The following is a 19655-nucleotide window of genomic DNA, read 5'->3' as shown; positions in this document are numbered from 1 at the left end:
CACTTAGTGTTATCCAATCATCTTCCTTTTATTTATTTGTATACTCTTCTAAAAACTTTATGAGGACAGAAACAAGGTCTGTCTTGTTTACCAGTATGTTCTCAGTGCTCACAACAGGGAAAGCACTCAACAAATACTTGCTGAATTAATGCATTCAACCAGGATCCATCATTTAATTTTTAATGTGCTCTCAGGAGTTTCCGGAGGATAGCTATACACTGAGGAAGCTGTGTGCCTCATATATTTTTATGTGCCTCACAGAACTCAGGAGTTACTTTTCACCTATCAGGTAATTAATAAATATTATTGATTGTGAATAAATGAATATATTTGAGGAATAAGAAAATCCAATGCCAAACTGAAATATCAAAAATTATTTTTAAAACCACGGGAATAATAAACTATACCTGAATCTCTCCTAAAAGTCCTCCAGTGCGCTCCAGCACCAAGAATAAAATCATTGTGGAATTGGGATTAGGAAGAGATATTCTGCTTTCATTAAGAAATCTTACAACGCCAAAGGGAGAGTCACTCTTGGCGATTGTGATTCTGCTCACTAGGTGGCGCCCAAGGACCGCTCCTCCAGTAGCTCCAATGAGCAGAATTTCAATGGGCTCTGCAAATTCACTGCATAGAAAGGAGCAATTCTGTGAGTCTAAATACATTAAAATGCCTATAAAATCCAAATAACTACTCATTTTCCTAATTGGTCATACATATTCAAGGCACAGTAGTCACACACAAAGTGAGAAGAAGAGAGTGCTCAGCTAAAGGCATAAATGATCAACTTCAATATTATATGACCTGGGCTGGTCATTAGACTTCTTCCCTTTTTAATTGCTTAATGCATTAAAGAAGTGAATTTCAGAATGTTTCTAAATTCTGATTATATTTTTCAAGTCTAAAGTAAAAAAAATTATCATGCCTGTATTTGAAAGAAGTAACATGCAATCACAATGGTCTCCCAGTCCCTTTCTTTGCCCCAGTGCACCCTCCCCACAATTTATCACCTGTTCCTCATGGCTATATATATAATCTAAAATTCTACTGTAGCTGCAAAACATAGGCAAGGGTTGGAATCCACTCTTCATGTTTTCTGTACACTCATACTACAGTAGCCTCCCATTGTTTGCAGTTTCGCTTTTGGCGGTTTCAGTTACCTCCAGCCAAGGGAGGTATGAAAACATTAAATGAAAAATTACAGAAATAGCACTAGTAAGTTTTAAATTTTACACCATGCTAAGTAGCATGATGAAATCTCCCACTGACCTGGTCCCTCCCAACTGTGACACAAATGACCGTTTTGTCCTGTGCATGAATAAGCTACCCACTTTCAGTCACTTAGTCATTTGGGTTATCAGATTGACTGTCTCAGTGCCACAGTGTTTTGTTCAAGTAACCCTCACAGGAGCTTATGTCACAGAGCCTAAGGTATTCACCTCACTTCATCTCATCACAACAGCATCGCCATCTCACATCATAAGAAGAGTAAGTAGAATACAGGGTAAGTAGAATACAATTAAGATATGTTATTACAGTGTATTGTTATAATTATTCTACTTTATCATTAGTTATTGCTGTTAATCTCTTACTATGCCTAATTTATAAATTAAACTTTGTCATAGGTATGTATAGGAAAAAACATAGCATATATAGGGTTCAGTACTATCTGCAGTTTCAGGCATCCACTGGGGGGCTTAGAATATATCCCCTGTGGGTAAGGAGGGGCTACTGTATTTCTGATATCACTAAGTAGTTACCTTTCATTGTCATCAATGATGGAGACATTTATGAAACTTAAGCTCTGCCCATGCTGAAACGTGACTGAATCACCATGCAGGATATAATCGATGCCACCAGGCACCGCAGAGGAGCTCTGAGAGATGAAGTCAGCTGTCACACGGCCATGGGTTCCATGCAGCCTCACCACTGGGATCATGATCACCCCAACATCCTCCTCCACTGTAACAGGCATTTACGATTAACTGGGGTGCCAGGCACAGCTACTCATTTTTATAAGACTCAGTCAAATTAAGCATGGCAATTAAATATAATGGTGCAGTGCAAGTACTCAATTTGTCCGTAGTTCATTTATTACTTTAAAGTATGACTGTTGAAAATTTCATCACTTGTTTTTTAGGAGGAATAAAATTTGTCACAAATTGAAAGGCCAGCGAACAGTATAATCAAGAATGTAAATAGCCTATGTAATCATCGGCATAAGCAATTGTCCTCCATGTGCCACATGCAAATAAGTGACGCTTTATTAGAAAGTGGATAGTCACTGATTTCTAATCATAAAGACAATCAGGTGTTGTATAAGTTAAGGATATAGTCATAAAAATGTTTAAAATATGAATATTTCAATACTCCTAAGGTTAAACATGATTTTTCTAAATTGCCTTGCTCCTAACCATTCAGTTTTGGCACATATAAGTAAGGAAGGTTCAAGATTGCTCAAAGGTAACTCAAAATTTATTTTTAAATAAATATATAAATACATCAGGGCATAAACAAATTCATGTGAAGGGCATATATACATGTGCATATGCATATAAAGGTACATGTGTACAGGTGTGTATATTCACACTCCAAACACAGAAAATGTACGTACAAGAATTCAAACTGATGATGTCGAGCTCAGGTACCTTGTGATTCAGAAAGTGGTGGTAAATTTAAAATAAGGTTAATGAACCTACCTTCGAAGGCAGTATATCTTGGGTCAAATTCAATGATGCCCTCTGCATTATCATTTTTCATTATTATGATTCGGACAGTGGAGATGTTTCCTATTTCAGGAGGCTGATCTACTTGAAGTCCATTTTCTTGGATGGTAAAATCATAGCCTCTTGCAAAGTCATAAAAAATAAAATGAGTATATAATTTCCTAGCATGAATTGAATGGCCCTCTTAGCTCCTATAATTTAGTCCTATTATGCATTTTAATCCTTTCTAAAATTCCCAACACTAAAATACTCCTTTTCCCCCCTGCAATGCTGTTTGAAACAGATTTCTGTGCTGCTCACAATCATCACTGTCTGCATGCAATCCAAACTAATATAAAGTTATTAAACTTGGGCAACGGGGAGATAGTACAACTATGAGGGAGCTGGGAAGAAGTTGTTATAAAATGAAACTCTGGGGCTAGGAAGGCACCGCTGAACACACACCACAGAAACGGACCGAAACAGTAACATTGTTACACTATGCTGCCCTAGAAGACGGAGACCCACGGGGCTGGAAAATGACAGTGCGAGGTTGAGAGGGTTACTTCAGGGAAACACTGAGTGTTATGACACAGGAGAAATTTCAAGCTAAACCTTCGAGATTCAAGATAATATTTTAATATCTGTGGAAAACAATTACAATCAATGCCTCTGTTCTTCAATAGGGATGGTAGTTTTCTTGTCTAATGACATATTGATACAAAGGAGGTTTTTTTTTTAGATTGATATTATTCCCATTTAAGAAAAGTTCTGACTTCCAGAATTTTATATCACTTTAAACCCTAAAGCTAAAAAAAATGGCATTAAGCCATTTTAGTCCTTCCTTCAACTTCCAAATTCTATGTACCTGGTATTTTTACCCCATCTAGTTTCAAAAGGTCGAAAGTGATTTAATAAGATTATCTGTAAGGCAAAATTAGAAAAAGGGAATTAAAATATTACATGATAAGAGTAACTGTTATCAGTAGTCTGAGATGGATTATAGATCAGCAGTCATTTTCTAGCATTTAGGCAAAATGGGTTTATAACGCTTTTCAGATCAAAGGAAGACTAGAAATGTATCTGTAGGGTAAAACTTGTTTCCCCAGAATTAAACTTATGTAAAAATTGCTCTTTTTTTAAAGGGTAGTACAGAGACGGCAAATGCTTCAAGTCCTTCTTAGTCAATAACACTGATATGATCTCACACTTGAGCTAATTTTACCAAATTTTACCTATTTAAACAGTGAGTAACCAGGTCAAATTTTAACACACTTAATATGAGTACAAATTCATTCCCATCGCCAGACGCAGAGTCATCTCTGGGAAATGTAAAATCTGAAGTACAGTGGGATCATAATATACTCCACCTAAGTCACTTAGGGAAATATTTTAGTTTAAAAAACTTTTAGAGCACAGAATTTATATAAAATGCAAAACCACTTTCATGCACAAGAAAAGTTCCTCTAGAAGTAATATAAACGCAAACATTACTCTAGTGGAAAGTCTGGTGAAAGCTGTCAGCGTGGAGGGGCTCCTTGGGCTGCTCTGCCTGCAGGCACTTCCGCATGCTCAAGGTGCTTCCCACCCTTGTTAACTGAGGCCCTCCCACTAAATCAGAGAATGAGAAGGCCTTCATCTGGTTCATTCTTGACCTTCAGTGGAACATGGTGCACACTGATGACCCCATCTGGCTCAAATTTTTTTAACCCCTTACAAAACTGCTACTGGGCAAGCACCTACCTCATTCACTAATGGAGAACACAATACAGCCCTCATTGATTGCAAAAAGAAATCTCTCACTGCAGCCCATTCACAGGTATAGAGGCAGAAATAGAGGGAAACAAATCCCCCACCCCAGGCCAGCTGATCTTTAACCTAGAGAACAGTTACTCTATGTCCTCACCAAATTACCCTTGCCCATGCCACGTTCAATTTTCTGGCTGCCCAGAGTGACTGCACACAAGAGAAACACACACTTTCAACTTTCAGGGGAAAGTCGTGTATTTTAGGACAATACATAGTGTGCCAGTCTTTGTCATAATCTACCACACACTGTTCTAAAGTCACGTAAATCTATGAAAGAGAAGAGAAGGAACAATTTCACAGCTCTATATTAATCCCTATACAACCTAGCACTTACTTTTTCTTTCTCTCTTCCTGTTTTCTTTTCCTACTTTCCTTTTTTACTTTACCTTCCAAGGAGTTCCACTTTTGTAAGTACCAGAGAAAATTCCTCAGGGCCTTCAGGAAGGTCATCATCAAGGATTTCAATTTGCACACTTTTCGCCATCTCATGTGCTTCAAAGAGAAGTGTGCCCGGTGCAGGGATAAAATCCACACCCGCCTCAGCGCTCCCACTCACTGTCTCATACCAGAGTCTCACGGGGCGCAAGGACCCACCCGAACGGATGACTGTGATGTTCACCTGCAGGGAGGAGAGGTTTGTCTTTGACTTGGCTGTTTAATCTACCAGATAACACTTATTTTTTATTGCCTCTAGTTCCATTTACCAGCACTCTGTAGAAATTATACGTTTCTAAAAGTATATAAACGATAAAATAACAGGAGCAAATTGGTTTGTGAAAACTTTGGAATAAGAAAAAACAAGGAAACATGTTTTAAAGATCGCTACAATATAAAAATCAAAAATAGCATTTCAGATTTTAAGCATTCACACTCTACCCATTGTATTTCTTCTGATACTCGAAGTTGCTCATGTGAAAAGGCAAACCGGCCATAGGGAAGGTCACTGGCCACCACAGTGACATTGGCAGTGCTGCTGGCTTCACTCAGCACTCCCCCCTCACTGATCCCAGTGAGCTGAAACTCATAGAAACGCTTCTCCTCAGGAATGTCATCATTCAAAGCCTACAGAAGGACAAAACGGGCCATCAGCAGCAGAATCCTCAACATTTAAAGAGAAAAACATCTATCACGCAAACAAAACAACAAATCTGGGATGTTAACCATCTCCCGCCACCCCACCCACCACCTCACCACCCCCACCCCCACAAAGAGCAAAGGTCATACAGGGGTGGGTGTCCAACCTCTTGAAGTCTCTGGGCCACACTGGAAGAGGAAGTTGTCTTGGGCCACACATTAAACACATTGCAACACATAATCACAAAAAATCTGATAATGTTTTAAGTAAATTTACAATTTTGTGTTGGGCCACATTGATAGCCATTCTGGGCCTCATGTGACCCGCTGGCTGCGGGTTGGACACCCCTGTCAGCAACCAGTAACGTTAATACCTGGATCACGACAATTGCCGCAGACTGTCCTTCTCTCATTGTCAGTTTTCCTGATGTTTCAGCAAACTCCCCCATGGATGGGGGGACTATCCTCCAGTACACTGTGACCTCCCCCCAAATCGATGGACCACGAACGAGGCTACAACAACACATATGCATATTTAATACATTTGTATTGAAGGAACTTTTCATAGATACTTGCTGTGTCTTTCAACAGTAAAAAAATTTCACATATTCCAGAAACATTATGCATTTAAATAACCTTATCTATCAGCTATAAACCAAAGGAAAGTCTTAATATTCCAAGATAGTAACACTCAGGATACTGAACTGATGCAAATCTCCTTGACAAGAACTAAAAGTAGAAGGTTTAAAAGAATAAAAAACAGTTATTTATAGAATTTCACTTACTATACAAGGTACAAAATGTTAATAGCTTCACCAAGTTCTCTAATGGGAAACACTTGCACGTGCAATGCTGGTGGAAAAAGTACCAAAAAGGTAACATTTTAATTGAAATTCAGCTACATCACTGCTAGTTGCTATCCCATTCTATGAAAAGAACTGCTGTAAACAAAGTCGCCTATGCCATCACATAGTTATACGATGGACCTAACTTTAGGACACTTAGAATCATACAGTGCTTGATTCAGATAATTTCCTAAGGAATGACTTGTAGCTAAGACACACAAGCTTACAGAGATGAAGTACAATACATGGCTGGTGACAGACAGGGCCAAAAGCACAGATCTGATGTCAACACGATGTGCTTTCCACAGCATGGGTTGTGCAAATTACCCAAGAAACAGCCAAAAAGCTCTTCAAAATCTAACTCCAACATAGGTTAGAACACAGGTGGCAAACACAAGACCCATGGGCCAAATCTAGCCTTCCATCTTGTTTTATCTAGCCCAGCACCTTGTTTCTACCCAGCGGCAGCGCCAAGCTCTCACTCAACTGTTAAGGAGTAGTTACATTTATACAGTCCTAAAGTTACATTCAGCCCTTTGAAGGCAACTGTGAGGCTGATGTGGCCCCCAGTGAAAATGAGTTCGACACTCCGGCTCTAACCAGTAGAATATGCCTTCAATTTGTACCAAAAAATGTATTCTACTCTCCACAGGATGTTACGAACACATAAAATAACAATGCTTGAAGAATATGTTATGTGTTGAGAACAATGTATGTAAGGTATAAAAATGCTAATTATTTGCATCAAACTTTAAAATCCCAACCTAGGCAAAGAAAAATGATGACATCCTTACCTGATGATAGCAGTCCCATTATATTTTGCTGAGGGCTCCCCAATGAGGACGTGCCTAGACGATCTCGCTATTCCAACTTCTCCTGAAGCTCCCTTATCTCCTCGAATGATTATTGATGCACTACCTAAGTTGAAGATGTGTATATACAGCTTACACAGCAAACACATGTATTCACTTAGTACATACCTGCAATGTTCTAAGTGCTTTACATGTACCAATCTTATGAGTTAATCCTCATGGTAATCAGTAAGTTAGGTACGAGTATGTTCATTTTACCAATGAAGACATTTGAGCACATCAGTGCACTGAAGAGACTTAGCAAATAACTTGTCCAAGATCTCAATTTAATGAAAGTGCGCAATAATTCCACTATCACTCCTATGATAAGCAAGTAGTCCTCTACCATTTTGCATTCATTCACTTCTACAATAATCATTTTGCAGATCATTGCTAGTGGCTTTCTGGCTGTGTCTATTGGCTATGGGGCAAAAACAAGATTTAAGCTACCTTTCATTTTTAATTTTCTGACTAGTAATCGCTTATAAGCATTTATTTAAAATGTGTCAAATAGTCCTACTAAAATAAAAATAAAGACCATAGTAAGTAATTTGACATATATAGTATAATTGAGCAGTAACTTGAAGAAAATTGTTTGTGGAAGTACACAGGGTTTCATGAAACCAAGGACTGGATTACTGAGTTCTCACTTCCTTTGGCAACAGATTAATAAAACCAAGAGTGGCTTGTCATGTGCAAATATGTCACAGTTAGAAATACACTATGAACTTGTTTATATTGATAAATGATTTAACCTGATCCACTGGTAATTTAGCTACTCTAGGTACATAGGGTGGTACTCGACAATCTTGAGAATCCCCTTGACCATGGAATTCTGCTTTTTTGATCACAGACCCTTACAGAGAATGGGAGTTCTTAATGGCAAAAAAGGACATATAACTAAGCTTTTATATCAAAGTTGCTGGGCCATTTTTTTATGTTTATTACTCTTTGTACCACAATGAAACCATTCAGAACCATTAATCCTTTCTCTCCATATCTACAAGACAAACTTTAACATAGACCATAAATAAATAAGAAATATGGTTCCTGTTTCTGAAATGTCAAAATATCTATGTAATTACTATCTGATGAAAATAGGTATAGATAGGCTGGAATAAACATAATAACACAGTCTTTTAAAATAATATTTTGTTACAAAAGCAATATGTGATCAGTGTAAACGTGTGTAGAAAATATAGGTAAACCAAAAACCACTATGATTCAAGTAAATCATTCCAAACATACTTAGGATATGCACACAAGAAAAATGGGATTACACTGAACATGTTGTTATGAAGCCTGCTTTATTAACATACCAATCATCCATGTAATTAAGTATTCTTAATTTTTAATGTAATTATGGCCTTTTATGCCATATTCTTTTGAGTAGTTACATAGTATTCAGTTATATTTAACCTGTCTCCTATCTGGTTAAGTGGATCATTTAGGAAGCTTCCATATTTTATTTCTTAAGTATTGTTAAAAGAAATACTTATTTTTAAAAAAATCACACAGTTGGGCTGTATGAAAGCTTTGACATATGACCTACCATTGGATACTACAATTTTACTTTTAAAAATTCTTTAGCTATAATATGTGGGTGGAAAAATGACATCTTTATGTTTTAACAAATATTTTAGTTATTATAAAACCTAACGTTACCTATTTTAGTACTATTTATTATTTGGTTATATTTTTCTGAGAACCTAACTTTTCAATTTCCAAAAAATGTGAATTCTCTTACCTTTCACGGGAGATATTTCTGCCTCGTCAGCTGATACCAGTTGAATGGTGAAATGCCTGTCCTTCTCCAACACAGTGTCTTGGAGTGTGTGCAATATAATGGTCTTCTGGGACTCGGTCTACATCAAATGACAGAAATTAATTCTCCAGGTTGACTACAGTCACATTTGGAATGTTCTCATTAGTGGGATGAGGTTTCTGTCCATAAGCATTTTTAAAAGTATGTCCTTTTTGTCCCCTAAAATTAGGGGTTGCTTCTAAAGAGAATTATTATATAAAAATTAGCTCTGACTATAAATATTATTCAGGTTCATAATAGCAAAAAGGAGAAAAAATTTAACACAACTTCTAAATTTACTAAACATTTTCAATCACTGAAAGTCCAATCTATTAAAGAGAGCTAAATGGTCATGACAGGACGTAAAATGACAAAGATCAAAGGTTTACCACTTATAAAGGTTATCTTTCTACTACCCATTTAGACTCTGCCCCCTACCCACTCCCATGACCTTCTCAGTCCCTCTGCAGGCATTGATCTCCTTTCCTCTCTCGCCTTACACTGAACTCAGTAAGTTTTTTGAATGTCTGTTAAGTTTTCAGTGCAGGCTGGAAGAGAAGGAACAAAGGAAAGCAAATATAAAAAGAACAACTAGATTAATACTTGGAGACAACCATGACAGGTATCATTTTTATCTTTATCTTTTCTACCTTTTCCTCTATATGCTGATAAAACAACTCCATTGTCCTATGCATCACTGATTAATTTTCTACAGTTTGAATTCTGCTGCTTATTCCTTCTCAAATACATCTTAATTCCATATTTGCATTTTAGAGATTTTTAACATTTTTCATTCATGTTGTACTCCATAGTTCCTTGTATCTATTTTATAATATCTGTAATTTTAAAAAATCTTTGTAAGAGTTTCCAGGAGAATGCATACTTCCTGTCTCACAACTTATTAAATACATTCACGGAAAATCTATAATTTATGAATGCAGTGAATCACCCCCATCCATTTCATTTACTGTGTACTATGAATTGCGGGATCTGATTGTATGGCTTAGCTATAAAATTAGTCCTTAGAATGGTGGCATGTGTGTGTCAGAGCTGGGTGTGCAAGAGCAGTGAAGCTGCTATGCAGTTGTGTGTGAAATGCACCAGGCTGGTGACTGAAGAACTAGATGGAGAGAGTAAAATGCAGAGTGATCTACAAACCCATCTCTCCTGAGGTAGTACTCTACAAAGGAATGGTCTTAGTCCATTGTGGAAAGATCAGACTATGTGCCATTTTAATAAGGATGTCCTGCTCAAAATGAGAAAACCTTTCTAGTCATCTGGAAAGCAGATCAAGCAATTAGAATCTGATCACTGGAAATTACTGCTCATTATTACTGATGAGAATCTTTATAGAAATCTGAAAGTAATCTCTAAATTTTGTCATTCCAGATGAGAAGTTTTCAGATCATGGCTCGGACAGGCAGCCCAGATGTTTCTTGAGTCATCATCATTCAGAGTCTGAGATCGAAGTGGATGCAACATCTGCAACATCTGGCTTGAGATCATTAGTGCCATTAGATACCAACACCTCAAGTGTGGTGGCAGAATGTCAAGTGACAAACAAAGTAACTGCCAGAGGGCTTGCTGATTAACTCCTTAATTGCCTATCAGAAAACTGAAAGAGTATTTGTTTCAGTGTTGTTTGGTGTTGAAAGCTCTGAAAAAGGTCAATACATTCCCCAAAAAGTAGACATAACCCATGTAGTAGTGGGACTTCCTGATCTTTAAATGCTTGGTTGAATTCCTTCAGGAAACCACCTTGGGAGCTTCTATTCCAGTATTTTACTTTTACTCCTATTTCATTTGCGAAAACTCATCTGTTTTTATACTTTCTATATCTACTAGAGATCTATCAGAATCAATTTCATGCAAGTTTTTACATTTATTTGCTTAGATTTGCACAAAGAACTGTCCTACAATTTTCAATATTTTCTTTCTTTGAATGATTATTTCTTTATTTTGTCAATTTTTATTTTGTAAGGTTTTTAAAAGCATTCATCCATTCTACTTTTCTGGTTTTCAATTAATTTTCTTCTTATTTCATCTTTACAAATTTAGGAAAGCTATATGCAAACATGATTCTAAAAGCGAGATGGAAGGTGAAGCCAGGATTCCCTTCTGGGAGGCTTTGCATGCTGTGCTACAGAGCTCAGCTTTCTGTGGGTAAGGGAAAGCCACTGGGCAGGGGATGGCATAACATGATATATCTTACAGAATGACAACCCTATCGGTGGCACAAGTAATGGACAGAAAAGGGAACAGATTTAGAATAGAGTTAAAGTTAAAAGATTCTGTCCAATGGAAGATTATGGGGGCAAGCATTGTCACAGACATGACAGAGGAGGAGGAATGGTGAGAAAAGATATTTAAAAGGGAAAATTGACAAAACTCAGTGATCGAATATACACAAGAGTTACATAATGGGTAAAGATGGGGCTGACACCCAGATGTCTGGCTTGGCTAACTGATTTTGCCCTCAATCAGGAAAAAAATGTTGAGAAAGAGTAGTTTTGATGGTGAGATGGAGGCACTGTCTGAACCAAATTTGACTTCAGACATCTGGGGTTGTGTACATGTGTGTGTGCATCTTTGTGATTTCCCACACAGTGCAGGGAATTTCAAAGAAAGTTCAAACATAGTGAATACTATTACAAGAATTCCTAAGACTAGAGAAAAGAAAATCAAGCAAAGACAAATTAGAGAGAAACTGCAGGAGTGCTGATGCTCACTATACCTCATCAAAATGAAGTGTCCCATTCAAAGGACTGAGGTCATCCTTAGCCGTCTCATCTACGGTCCACCGAAGTCGGATGACCCCTTTTCCTCCTGGGGACCGCACGACTGTCAATGTCACATACGAATTAGCGTCATCAGACAAGAGGGATTCATCAACCATTACCTGAGAGAAAAAGAAATCCAGTAAGGTAAGAAAAAAAGAAGAGGAGGAACAACAAACTGAATCTTATTTCTATTTGCAGTGATTGTAACTTTAGAATTTAGAATTCTATCTGTGTCATGTTACAATCAAGTGGCAGAAAAGATATTTCACCAAGCCCCATTTCCTTTTTGTCCTAGACACACAGCTACTTGGTATTTCTTAGCTATGCTGGCAAATAGGTGAAGAAAGCAACTGAATTCTGACCAAAAAATTATAAACAGAAGTAACATATGTTACTAATAGTCTGGCCATCCACTTCTCATACAATCCTCCATATGCCCTTTTTCCCAATTTGCCCAGTGACTAAAGGGGACCTCCAGGACCTGGGAGAGGACAGAGCCACGAGATGGAAAGAGTCTGGTACCCAAGATGCCTGTTGAAGACTCCAACTAGGAGCACTGATGTAGGACACTTCCATGAAAAAAAAAAAACAAAAAAACAAAAAGAAATACTTTGGTAAGGAAGTAAGATTTGGGGGTTCTTAAAATCACCGTCAGTCATCCCATGTAGTACAGGCTTAAACTGTCCCCTGAATTATCTGCAGCTGGCCAAGTTCAGGCAGTCCAAATTTAAAAGAGACTTTATTATCATGACATAAAGAGAGAGGAATTTCAGTATGTTAATTTCCCAGTACTATTTATTTTCTACACTATATCCTTATTAAGAGGCCTGGTTCAACTGAATCACATAAATTGACTCTGTGAAGCCAAGTCCAAATTGAGCCTGTAATGTCCACCTGTTATGTAAATACAGAACACAACACAACACTTTCCGTTTTCAAGATAGACAGACACTTATCGAATGCATAATTTAATCTTGTTTTGGTTTTCCAGGAGACTTTGATGCCAAGAGTAGGGATTTAGAGCAAACTGTTATTGAGTTTCTATTATGTGTCGGTTCTTACACATACATAAACTTATTGAAGGAATCTGAGGGCCAGCTATCCACACACGTATTTGGAGAAGTGGAGCCCGGACTCTAGTTGTAATGTCCGACACTACACCCAGTGTGAGTCACACCACTCCTCATAGGCTGGAGACATTAAACCAGAAAGAAACAAAATGGAGAAGAAAATCTCCATTATAAATAAACTGCACATGTAAGTCCTTTTTGTTTTCCTAGATGATATTTCCACTTAGGTTTCACAAGATTTCCTTGGGCCTCTGCTATTCCCAGTGCTTTATTGTACTTAGCACATTGTCCTTGTGAGCAGCTTTTTAATTGTGACAGATTTATATTAATGATCTTCTCTCACAGTTCCTCAGTGCTAAATCTAATCTGTATCATCAAACAAGGCTAACAGAATGTTCACTGTGTGCCCAACATTATCTTGGATACAAGTTAAGAGATAAACTCTGTGTTATTGTGAGCCTATGGCAGAAAGATAGGATACAAGGAGAGTAGCCACGAAGGGCTGGTAACAAGCTAATACTAATACCAGCAACAATAAAAACAGCAATTGACACCTACTGGGTGTAAAGCCCAGTTATAGGTGCTTCACATACATCAATTCATTTACTCCACACAGCAAGGGTTATGAGGGATAACACAGCAGGTGGGTGACCCAACTTTTAACTGTAAAACAAACTGGAAGTCTGAGGCTATTACAGTAAGCTATGAGATCCCAGACCAAGACTGCAGTAAAGTTTATACACTACAATATTTAAAATAAATGAACAAACAAAAACTATTTATGAATAGTGACATGATTCTTCATTTCCCCCAGCAGTGAAAGAAGCTTATAAATAAGTTGTCCAGTATCTAAGTCCAAAAAGTATGACAGAGTTGAAAGCAAAACATTATTATAAAATTTTACCAATTAGAGGTTTGATTGCTAAACCCTGAACCTTTCATCTAACTTCAGAAGCTAGTAGAGACATTTTATAAAAATTAAATTACATATTCATAAGTATTAAAATATTTCTTCACATATGTGCAAAGAAAGAAAGCCTAGATGGCAATGCAACAAAAATACTGGTGATGTCTATCTCAGGGTAGTGAAATTATGGATACTTTTACTCTCTCCCCAGACTCATGTTGTCTGGGGACATTCACAGCCACTCTCCTGTGAATCCACAGCTCCTTACAAACACTAACTTCTGCTTGTTCCTCTCCCAAGGAAGAAGGAGTCTCACTAGGAGTCTCACTCACTAGGATGCAGCAGAAGTATGTTCTGTCCCTCTTATGGTTTCTGTTTTCTTATGAAGTTGAAATTTCAGTGATCGAATCATTCAACAATTATTAGGGTACTGATATATGGGACACCCAGCACAGATAGGCAAGTAGCAGGTCTAGCAGTGCTTACAGGGAACAGCAATGGCAATGGGCACTAGAACAATTTCTTATTATTTACAATGATCAATGGGGACTTACTAACTGCATATAAGGGAGCAGTGATATATGGAGCCAGAACACTTACTGGGTATCCCAAAATTATCTAAATATTTTTATGGTTATTGAATCTTAGAATTTTCTTTGAAAGGTAAAGTCATAATTATGACATAATTAGCATACAATTTAGAGTACTTTATTTTACATTTAAGATGTATGGCTAGTTGAGCAATAGTTACTAAACCTGGCTGCACAAATGACTGGTTATGGTTTTTTTTCTCTCTCAGTGGTTGAACCAATAATAACTGGGCTCCATTTTCCAGGTCTCAGAAGTAGACAACCAATGAGAAATAAGAGAGAAGAATGAGAAGGAATATAGAGACACATGAGTCAGGGTGATTGTGGTGTTTTGTTCAATAAAAGTCAAGAAAGAGTACCAGAAGGCAGGGTAACACTAACATATCTACCTCCACAGCTAAATCCCCTTGGGGTGTAACACCAGATACATGACAGAATCTGGCCTTGTGACCAGGATGGCGATTTGGCAGCAGGGCAGACAGAAAACAAATGTATGGACGAAAAAGTACATCTGGGTCTATTACAGTCAATAAGTAGGAATCTATTCCCCTTTAGAATTGCCTGATGTAAGAGTTCTCATAACTGTCAAACTTCATCAACTGGATGATTGGTCCCTACTTCAATAGTCAAAACACCTTAAAGAAGAGAATCACAACTGAAAGGTTATGAAGAGGTTTTGAAAAAAAATGAAAGACAACTTTCTACTAAAAATCATGTAAAACCTTAGCCTAGAGGAACCACCCCCTCCCCCAATATTTTTAACTTACGGTCTTTTCTTCAAATCCAAATACTCCAAATGGAGAATCATTTTGTGGAATAACAACAGTTACCACAGTATCATCCCCAAGTCTGCCATCTCCAGTCACCCTGATTAAGGAAATACTGAAAGTCTCCATGAGTTCAAATTCAGTGTCATCAGTAATGGTGATTTCTATCATGGCAGTAACCTACAAAAGAAAAGCAAAGAAGGAAAAGGGAGAAAAAGAGAAAGAAGAAGGGAGGGATAGAGGGAGGGAGTATATAATATAATAGCAATTTTTGAACACATACAGTTTATTTTTTTAGTTAAAATTTATAAACATAGTACAAAAGAAAAACACCAGATTTTTTGCCTGTTATGCTCACAATACCATTTTAAAGTCACATATGTTTATTATATTTCAAAGTCAGAAAATTATAGCCTATTATTTTCAAGATATAGAAAACTATATATGTAATAATACATAGTGCTTTTGGGTACAAAAAGCAGTGAAGCCTTACTCTTGAACAAAAATATTTAAAATGCCATGCAGGCTCTAATAAGCATCTCGCAAACATAAATCTTAGTATACTTAATATTAACATTACATGATATAAAATGGTATCATAGAGATTACCATTGTGTTCTGCAATTAGAATAAACCGCTTTGGTTCCAAATATTGTTCTTATAATGTAGGGAAAAAAAGGAAGGAAACCCAAATGTGTTATTATTAAATGTTTGTGACCAAGACTTAACTCATCTGAGTCAATTTTAAAAGATTTTAGAACTTACAAAAAAGTAAAACTTAGTCCAGCTGGTGATTTCACTATTGGCAATAATAAATATCCCAGCTGTATCTAAAAAATTAAATATTTTTGTGTCCCAAAGGGAAATCTCAGTACTTTGACACAGACATTTACTAGAAAATTAAGTTTTCTACTTAAATCTACCTAAAACCTTTAATTTAATAACAGGTAAAAGTGAGAAATCTCAATGTCCCACTTGCAGAGAAAGAAACCTAAACAAAATCAAGTGCTAAAATGGAAGCTTATTAAAATATCTGCACCTCAAATCTATACTTTTCTATGTGATGTTAAATTTAATAATAATGATTATGTTAAGAATGCTGCTAAGTGAGGAAACTTTGACCTAATGCACAGAATCAAGTGCTAATAATATACCTAAAGTTAGAAGACTTCTTCAATGAGAAATCAACTTATTTGTTTCTGCTTTTAACATACAAAGTGCATTTCTCCTACTTTTAGTAGAAAATGTCTTAATTTCTAAATTTGTTAAAAACTCATGATTTCCAATATTAACATAATAGGCCTTTATGTTCAAGAAAATCTTGATCTGTACACTTATTTTTTTATCTGCATTTCCTGCCCACCCATGGACAACTGCTAAGCTGTTGCGCACTGTGCTGATCAGGCCAGGCAGACTCAGACTTTGTTTAAATAGGTACTGCTCTTCGAAGTCAGTTGTTCACATGCTTTTCCACATACCAATTTACAAATTTATGAGATTTTATTCTTCCGTATTACAAAATGCCCTGTTTGCAAAGCTTATAATTCTTGTGAAATATTTTATAATTGTTAAGATTGGTTGCCATAAATATAGAATATTGTCTTTCAGTTTCTTCTAGCTTTAAATATTTTGTTCCTTTTCTGTCATTTCAATCTTTTTATATTAGTAAAAGAAGTTTGGGGGCCCTGGCTGGCGTAGCTCAGTGGATTGAGCACGAGCTGTGAACCAAAGTGTGGCAGGTTCAATTCCCAGCCAGGGTACATGCTTGGGTTGCAGGCCATAACCCCCAGCAACCGCACATTGATGTTTCTCTCTCTCTCTCTCTGTCTCCCTCCCTTCCCTCTCTAAAAGTGAATAAATAAAAAATCTAAAAAAAAAAGTTTGGGATGTTAGGTAATAAATGTGCACACTTTGAGTGCAAATCATAAATAGACATCTGTATTACAAGCATTAAGAAATAAATAAAAGAACCTACAATTCATAGGAATAGTTTAGTTTATCAGGCAGTTTTTAATATGTTCTTAGACACCTCTAAGCCAATTATTATCTTCTTTTTTTTTTATAACTTCTATTTAACATAGGACTTCTGGCAAAAATGGAGGCACAGGTAGATAGGTAGATACACTTTGCCTCCTCGCACAACCAAAAGAAAGATAACAAATTTAAAAACAAAAAAACCAACCAGAACTGCCAGAAAATCAGGCTGTATGGAAGTCAGAGAACCAAGAAGTTGAAGAAGAAACATTCATCCAGACCAGTAGGAGGGGGAAAAAAAATAGAATCAGGTAAAGTTCAGAGAAGGGTGAGATTCTTGACTTTTTATTTCTCTTCCTATATCCATCAATTAATTATACATTAACTAACAATTATTTCTGTTTGACTTAACAGAAATTTAGAGTGTAATTCATTTAACAATTACTATTGCTTGGTCATTTAATGGATGCCTATAAAATGTTTGAAATATAATGAAAACCATGCTAATATATCCATAACTAGCATACTTGTCTATCTGCAAATTCAAGAATCCCATGAGATGGCTTAAAGTCTTCCGGGCCAGCACTGTCCGGTGTTGCTTCCCAATAAACATTTACTGCACCAAAGCTTCCAGCCAGTCGGACTACAGGAATTCGAAGAATGTTCAAGGGTGGAGGCACCTCATAGGCAGTAACAACTCCAACAGCATCCTTCAAGTGAAGAATACAAGTTTAATGAAATACAAAAGAAATTCTTACAAGTCATCACTTTCTAAATTCATTATTTGTACTTGTGGTTCCTAAACTTCACCCTTCAAAGTAGAAATCTATAGTTGCATATAAGTATGCATAATAGGTCTTCAGAACTCTTATATTTAGATGTAGTATGAATGAATTTACTTAATCCTTTGGTCTATCTCAAAGAGAACTAAGAATTAGTTTGCAAGACAAATTTTAAGGCATATTTATAAATATCTTCAAGCAAAGCCACTTGTTTTGGAGAAAATATACGATACTGGCCAAATTGGCAGGTGCAAGCTTCTATATTACTATAAGTATGTAAAAGTTCATCTCACTCTGGCAACATGAAACTTAAAAATTCCTCTTGGATCATCATTTTCTTCTATGATTATCTCAACAATTTCCATCCCAGGCCTCCGAACACTGGGCTGGCCTGCAGAGAAGTCAGAGTTCACCAGGTACACCTCGGTGATGTTGACAATGAATCCTTCCTCCAATTCAGGAGCATCATCCTGGAGGTGGGCAGGGGGCAGGGGAAGAGAAATGGCACTTTATTCTTTTTAAGTATATTTTATGTGCTTTGGATATTTGACATTTTTAGTAAAGAACAGATGAGTCTCCACAGGAATGGGAAGCTCAACCACACGTGAGATAAAGATTTCTCTCTATATTTTATTACATTCTTAATGACAATATCAGAATCTCAGGGGATATTCAAGCTTTTCAGTAATGTTTTAATAGAAGCATCATACTTACTAGAAAGTAAAATATTTTTTAGAATTCTGTCCTGCAATTTTGACCACACTGTATTGAATGTGATTTACATATATAATGCCCACCCCTGAAATTTAGGACAAACTGCTCTACACTTAAGATGTAAACGCTACATCTTAAAAGTGAAAACCCTAGCGTTGTAAATCTTGACACAATCCTACATTTCAATTAACTTTTTGAAGACTGTTTCCTTATTTTTGAGTAGGTAATAAAAATTTCAAAAGATAAAAAGAATACATAGTGAAAAGGAGAGGAAACTTTTGCTCTGCGCCATCGTCAGGGTCTTTCCTGTGTTTTCTCCAGGAGCCACCATCCTCTAACACCACTGGTACTGCTGTTAGTAACACTAACATTATTATATACAATGTTCATTTAACAAGGCATGGTATAGCTAATGTTATATATAGTATTATAACACATAAGTACAACATTTAATTATATGATATTCTTAATAACACTATTAACTACTTTCCGTTTCTTCAGGATCATTGAGAGAGTGCTAAAACCAGATCTAAACCATCTGAAGGCTAATCTTGATTCAAATAATTACATCATTAAATTAAAATATCGCCCTATCAAACCATCAATAAAATAACCAGATTCATTTGCACATTTTATGATTTCATTTATAAATTAAAACATTTAACCAAACAACAAAATATTCAATCAAATCAGGCATAGAATCATATTTATTGTAGCCTAGACTCACCGGCAAAATGGCAACTTTGACATAAGTTTTTTTAATGTTTTCTTTCATTATTATTATTGTTTCTTGTAGCACATAATCTTCATTCTCAGTAGCTTGTTTATTGATGGGCAGTAAGAAATTGGGTTTAGCTATCAAGTGGATGGCCACGTCTCCACGTAGTCCTTTATTTCGAACAATTTGTAACTGAAGAATGGTGATGTTCTCTGTGGGACAGAGATGCCTCAAGTAAGTAAGATTTTCTGTCTGCTGTCAATGC

General features: G+C 36.6%; 1 protein-coding gene across 1 annotated transcript in view; it reads right to left on the bottom strand.

Annotated features, from left to right (window-relative positions):
* ADGRV1 (adhesion G protein-coupled receptor V1) overlaps positions 1–19655 on the bottom strand; it is a 507196-nt gene that overhangs the window by 313559 nt on the left and 173982 nt on the right. The window contains 13 exon segments of the mRNA XM_036020532.1: positions 408–627; positions 1761–1962; positions 2700–2848; positions 4901–5133; positions 5391–5576; positions 5963–6101; positions 7228–7351; positions 9032–9149; positions 11823–11987; positions 15203–15382; positions 17704–17886; positions 18252–18428; positions 19400–19602. Coding sequence (XP_035876425.1) covers positions 408–627; positions 1761–1962; positions 2700–2848; positions 4901–5133; positions 5391–5576; positions 5963–6101; positions 7228–7351; positions 9032–9149; positions 11823–11987; positions 15203–15382; positions 17704–17886; positions 18252–18428; positions 19400–19602 — 2279 coding nt within the window.

The sequence above is a fragment of the Phyllostomus discolor genome, chromosome 3, assembly GCF_004126475.2.
Source record: "Phyllostomus discolor isolate MPI-MPIP mPhyDis1 chromosome 3, mPhyDis1.pri.v3, whole genome shotgun sequence".
In the NCBI taxonomy this organism is placed as follows: domain Eukaryota; kingdom Metazoa; phylum Chordata; class Mammalia; order Chiroptera; family Phyllostomidae; genus Phyllostomus; species Phyllostomus discolor.
The sequence above is the reverse complement of the archived record's forward strand: the minus strand, read 5'-3'. Positions and strand labels throughout refer to the sequence as shown.